This window comes from Artemia sp. Qi Xiang Cuo, chromosome 5, assembly GCF_049724085.1.
Source record: "Artemia sp. Qi Xiang Cuo chromosome 5, ASM4972408v1, whole genome shotgun sequence".
NCBI lineage: Eukaryota > Metazoa > Arthropoda > Branchiopoda > Anostraca > Artemiidae > Artemia > Artemia sp. Qi Xiang Cuo.
In genome coordinates this window covers 22446104-22453214 of record NC_142798.1, presented here as the reverse complement: position 1 = coordinate 22453214, position 7111 = coordinate 22446104, and the positions used below count along the sequence as shown (strand labels likewise).

General features: G+C 29.9%; 1 protein-coding gene across 1 annotated transcript in view; it reads right to left on the bottom strand.

Moving 5' to 3' along the window:
• Positions 1–1532: 1532 nt before the first annotated feature.
• Positions 1533–7111, bottom strand: part of LOC148951953 (zwei Ig domain protein zig-8-like) — a 247860-nt gene continuing 242281 nt past the window's right edge. The window contains exon 6 of the mRNA XM_089088770.1: positions 1533–1892. Coding sequence (XP_088944896.1) covers positions 1792–1892 — 101 coding nt within the window. The 3' untranslated portion in view covers positions 1533–1791. The remainder of the gene's footprint in view (positions 1893–7111) is intronic.

Below are 7111 nucleotides of genomic sequence, written 5' to 3'. Positions count from 1 at the left end.
TTTTTGTCAAATCTACAAGAATAGGCTGGGAAATAAACCTGGCAACAAATATAATCCCAAAGGAACTCCAGGGAATATTAGAAAATGGCTCCCTAAATGGAAACTTTTTCGTGTTTCCAACCTTCTGCAAAAATTTCCATAATACTAATTTTCCCTTACTTTGCATATTCCAAGCATATTACTATTCCAACCATATTTGCATATTGTCAGACATACGATATATATACATATACATACATACATGAATATATATATATATATATATATATATATATATATATATATATATATATATATATATATATATATATATATATATATATATATATATATATATTATATATATATATATGTATATATATATATATATGTATATATATAAATATGTATATATTTATATATATATATATATATATATATATATATATATATATATATATATATATATATATATATATATATATATATATATATATATATATATATATATATATATATATATATATTTTTATATATATATATTTTTTTTTTTTTTTATATATATTTATATATATATATATATATATATATATATATATATATATATATATATATATATATATATATATATATATATATATATATATATATATATATATATATATATATATATATATATATATATATATATATATATATATATATATATATATATATATATATATATATGTATGGAAAATCAATTAAAAAACGGCTCTGATAAAAACGGCGGTGCTGATGGCTCTGTTTATGTGCATGATTTCATTGATGATGGATCTGTTTATGTGCTTGATGGTTGATTGTTTGGCCGTATGATTGCATCAAAAGCATATTGAACCCATCAATAGTACTCTTCATAGTCCAAGAATAAGGTCTTATGCAACTTCTGCAATCTTCTCGTGAGGGATTCAACAAAGGGCTTTATCTTGGATAAAAATATATATATATATATATATATATATATATATATATATATATATATATATATATATATATATATATATATATATATATATATATATATATATATATATATATATATATATATATATATATATATATATATATATATATATATATATATATATATATATATATATATATATATATATATATATATATATATATATATATATATATATATTATATATATGTATACTGTTTGGTCCTAGGTAGTTGGATGGATGTGTAAGGTGAGAGCCTCGTTCAAGTGCACTATTTGTCTCAATTGCTGGATTAGGACTGACAGTTTTTTTTTTTTTTTTTTTTTTTTTTTTTTTTTTTTTTTTTTTTTTTTTTTTTTTGCCCAGTAATTATCATCTTAAACATAATATATATATATATATATATATATATATATATATATATATATATATATATATATATATATATATATATATATATATATATATATATATATATATATATATATATATATATATATATGGAAAATCGATTAAAAAAGCGGACCTTTTTTATTTTAAACTAACCCAAAACACTACATCATATTACCAAGTCTAATGTGTATTTAATTTCTCAACTTAAGAATAAAACTCTTTCAATCTTTCACTCTTGTAAACAAAAAAAATATTAATCTAAAGTTCTACAGATTGAACACTTTCAAACATAAAATTCTTATACATTTGTAACCATTTCAATTCTCATTAGTTGCAGTGTTTTACTGTTTCTCCTATCCATGACACGTACACAATCTTTTCTGGATATTGTTTCTCTTTCATAAAAATAATGGCCAACCTCTGGATCCTAATTAAGTCACAAACTTGTCACAAGTATCACCAAAATACTTATAATTACAATTAAACTTGACGCAGAAGACGTTGCTGATCCATGCTGCATTGCTGCCGGATGTTCACCTGAAATAAAAAACAAAGGTGCAGACTCAAACATAAAGCTTATGTGAAGAAAAATACGATTAACTTTTGATCCATTTTCCATTTCTTTGGATCCATGTTTCCATTTCTTAAGGTTATGATAAATATTTTAAAGGAACCATTCGATTGATGCTATCAATTACTGATAGTGATAATGACAATGTTTTAGAGGAAAGGATACTATATCTCCTCACACTAGAGGAGAATAAAAAATATCAGAAATGTATACAAAAATGCTTATGCTGTGATATATTAAAGGTTACGAAAACTGAAAAGCTTGATTTTTGTATTTAGAAGTGCAATATCGTTTACGCTTGCTGTGCATAATAAATCAAATAATTTATACTCCATTCTCATAATAGAAGAATTTCTATGCAGTTTTAACTGGAAAACTCGTCTGCTTCAGCTTCTTCTAAATAGGGTCTACGACCATCATTTGATTTCTTCAGCCGTAATTCTTTACTCTTTCAGCAAGACCCCCCTTTTAAATTTTAACCTAATTCGTATTTTTGCTCTCGTTAATAGCACAGTTCAAGAAATGTATCTATTTCTTGTTCCACCGATGTTTGTCTTTAATATTTGCTCGTTTCTGTGAATTCGAACCAGTATATTTTTAGGCAAAAAAATAGATTTTGAGTGTAAGGATGACCGTGGCACGGGTTTAGCCAAGTAGAAAAGTGCATAAGGTTTGCAGATATTTGCCTGGAGAGGTCAAAATTCAGAAGTTTCACGTGTGCTGTAGTCAACATAGGCTCTACCAGTGGTACTAGCTGGCATAGGAAGAGTCGAAGATTCTTGCTTACTGTGGCAGGTCTTTTCTGTCTATGATCTTGTCTCGACGAGATTTTTGTCATTTATTTATTTTACTTTTTTTGTGACCAAGCTCCTAGCAATACGGCAAAGAGGTTACACAAACAAAACGTACAGTCCTAAACCAACAAAAGATAATTAAATACTAAATATTTAGCAACTGAAGTTGGGGACGTGCAAGAAACAATTTAAAAGTGAAAACATTTAGTCATTTAGAAAAATCATGCCTGAGTTAGTAAAATCATACCTATGTGGCCGTAGTATTGGGGTAGATGTTGATGGAAAACTGTCTAATTTAAAAAACCTTAATGATATTGGTGTCCCTCAAGGTTCAGTATTAGGTCCGTTATTATTTTTGATTTACATTAATGATCGTCCGTAAAGTTTGCAGGGGAATATTAGTTTTGCTATTCTATTTGCTGTTAAATCTATATCTGTTAAAGCGAGTGATTCAACTACATTAATTGAAAATTGTATTGTAACTATTACTTCAGTTAATATATGATTTGTTTCTAATAATCTAGAACCAAATTTTACTAAAACTGAATTTATGGTTTTTGGTCGTTGAGAACAAGCCACTCAATTGATCTTTTGTCAGGAGCTTCAGGCTGGCGAGAATAAAATTTGTAGGGTTCAGTCATATCGTTATTTAAGAGTTTTTCTTGATCCATTGTTTTCTTTCGTAATCACATGAATCATTTAAGAGTTAAACTTGCTCAAAATATTGGGTTAATGTACCGTGTGAAAAATATTTTTCAATTTTCCATACTAAAAATAATTTACCACTCTTCAATTGCTTCTTACTTGAATAAAATAAAAAAAAACAAGTTTTTTTTAACTGAAAGTAAGGAGCGACATTAAAAATTAACACGAACAGAAATTATTCCGGATATGAAAGGGGCTGTCCCCTCCTCAACGCCTCGCTCTTTACGCTAAAGTTTTTTATTGTTTAAAAAAATTAAACAATAAAAATACAGCCCCTTTCATATACGGAATAATTTCTGTTCGTTTTAAGTTTTAATGTCGCTCCTTACTTTCAGTTAAAAAAACTTGTTTTTTTTTTATTTAATTTTTTAACGTTTTTGGATAAATGCAGGTTTTGATCTTGGCTCACTGTACATGAATAATTAAAACAAAATTTTCATATTAATTTATTCTTATTTGGTTAAATGGCTTTCTCGAAACTTGTTTAATTTTATTTACGAACGTTTTTATTAGTAATAAATATACGTAACTTACGAATTAACATACGTAACGAACTTCTATATTCATATATTTTTAATACGTATATTAGGGGTTCGCTCCCTAGTCAATACCTTGCTCTTTAAGCGAAAGTTCGAATTTTGTTCCAATTCTTTAAAAATGACCGCTTAATCACAAAAGCCATTAATTAGAATAAAAAGCTCTGATGAAAGTACTAAAAAATCTCTGGCTTAAAGAGTGAGGTATTGACTAGGGGGTGAACCCAATCATATATGTAATATTTTCTGTTCGTTTAAAGTTTTGATGTTGCTGCTGTTGCAGTTGAAAAACTAATGCTGGGAAGTCCGGCGTCCCCTTCATAGCAATGTCTCTTCCCCCATTAAAACTTCATTCATGGAAAGTTCCTCCTACATACCCCCCGACCCCCCCCCACTACCAGGAAAAATCTCCCCTGAAAACGTCTGTACTGTATACGTCCTAATAACCAATACTATATGTTAACATTGGGTAAAGTTCATAACTTTCAGCCCTCCTCCCGGGAACTTCGGGAGATTAAGTCATCCTAAAAGACATACTTATAATATTTTTGACCATGCTGAACAAAATGACTATCTCAAAATTTTGATCAGGTGACTTCGGGAAAAAATGAGCGTGGGAGGGAGCCTAGTTGCCCTCCATGTTTTTGGTCACTTACAAATGGCACTAGAACTTTTAATTTCCATTCCAATGAGCCATCCCACGATATTCTAGGACCACTGGGTTGATACGATCACCCCTGGGAAAAAAAAACAAATAAACACACACCAAAATGCAAAAAATGCAAAATTCCACATTTTTTTAGATAGGAGCTTGAAACCTCTACAGTAGGGTTCTCTGATGCGCTGAATATGATGGTGTGATTTTCATTAAGGTTCTACAACTTTTAGGGGGTTTCTCCCCCTTTTTTCCAAAATCAGCCAAATTTTCTCAGGCGCGTAACTTTTGATAGGTAAAATTAAACTTGATGAAACTTATATATTTGAAATCAGAATTAAAATTTGATTCTTTTGATGTATCTATTCGTATCAAAATTCTGTTTTTTAGAGTTTTGGTTACCATTGAGCCGGGTCGCTCCTTACTTACAGTTCGTAACCACGAACTGTTTGATTACTGCTCAATTGTTTATCTTAATACTATTTAGACCCATTTGAAACAATTACAGGTACTACAAAATAGGGCAGTAAGAATACTTGGAAATTTTTTACATCGACCAGCAAAACTGTAAGATACATCTGAAACGAAAACGATATTCTTTTTCCTAAATTTGTCGGATTTAAAGCGTATACGTGAAGTAAATATTTCCTTATGTTATTTTCAAATTCAAAATCCTAAAAATCATTTCTATAATAAATCTCTGTTGATTTCGCCCCCTTGTTCGGCTCGTCGGTGGGCGGAATTATGCCGAATTCCTTTTGTAAGATGTGAAAGGTCAAGGTTTTGACTTAGGTATCTAAAGCCATTCATTGCGAATAAATATTAAATAAAAAAACAAGTTTTTTTAACTGAAAGTAAGGAGCGACGTTAAAATTTAAAATGAACAGAAATTATTCCGTATATGAAAGGGGCTGTCCCCTCCTCAACGCCTCGATCTTTACGCTAAAGTTTGACTTTCACACAACTCTATTTTTTAAGCTATGAAAAACTCTAGCGTAAAGAGCGAGGCGTTGAGGAGGGGACAGCCTATTTGAGGAGAGGACTTTGAGAAAAAAATATGCGTTGGAGGGTGCCAAGTTGCCCTCCATTCTTTTTGGTCACTTAAAAAGAGCACTAGAACTTTTAATTTCCGTTCCAATGAGCCCACCCAAGATATTCTAGGACCACTGGGTCGATACGATCACCCATGGGGAAAAAAAAAACAACAAATAAACACGCATCCGTTATCTTTCTTCTGGCAAAAAATGCAAAATTCCACATTTTTGTACATAGGAGCCTGAAACCTCTACAGTAGGGTTCTCTAATACGCTGAATATGATGGTGTCATTTTCATTAAGGTTCTATGGTTTTTAGGGGGTCTTTGGCCTTTTTTCGAAAATCAGCCAAATTTCTCAACCGCGTAACTTTTGATGGGTACGACTAAACTTGATGAAACTTATGTATTTGAAATCAGCATTAGAATCCTATTCTTTTGATGCATCTGTTGGCATCAAAATCCCGGTTTCTAGAGTTTTGGTTACCATTGAGCCGGGTGGCTCCTTACTTACAGTTCGTTACCGCGAACTGTTTGATAAGCTAAATGATAAAACTCAGATTGATCAATCCCAAAATTCTCAGCTGTATTTAAAGAAGCAATTATTAAAGATTGTTTTTTAATGTCTATTTGGTTTTTATTGTTTTTAAAGACATCTATTATTATTATGACGAGATGTTTTGTTTTGTTTATGTCCCATTATTTACACACCCAACCTTACGAGCTCTGCTCTCTGTTTGGGGTTAATGTTTTTTTTATGTAGTTTAAATAAAGTTTAAGTTTAAGTTTTCATTATTTAGTTTAATTGGTAAAACAGGGTAATTATTTTTGAGTATATATTGTTCAAAGAATTGTCGATAATTATTTATTTAGTAAAATTTTTTCAAGTGATGCTTATAAGAAATATAATAATTCTATAAAATGTCTCAAGAAATAATATTCCTATATACAGTAAAAAATATTTTAAAAATATCACAGCTAGACTCCTGGTTAAGTCACCTGTCATATGCAGCGCAATAGCGCTGCATATGAAAAGGCAGTGAGCCTAATTTTTTTTTCACCAGGCCACTTCGTGTGGACGGAGTGGTTGTAGAAATTGTGAAGGTAGCTTATTTAAGTGAAATTCGAAAGTTCTGCTGCTCTTTTTAGTGTCAAAAGTAACTAAAAACAACCAGCCCCCTCCCATGCCCATTTTACCTATGTTTCCCCCTCCACCTCCAAAGACATTATATAAAATTTGAGATTGTAATCTTGTTTACAATAGTCGAAAAGTCCAATAATTATACCTCCAGGAATGACATTACTCCTCAGAGTTATAAAAAGGGCATATCAGCAATATCTCAGGAACAGCAAAGGGTATTCATTTAAAACTCTCAGGGAAAGTTGAGGGGGTGACTAAACTAAGCCAAAAGACTACATGCATCCAGTTTGTTGTAAGGTTGCATATGCATTTAATTGGTTA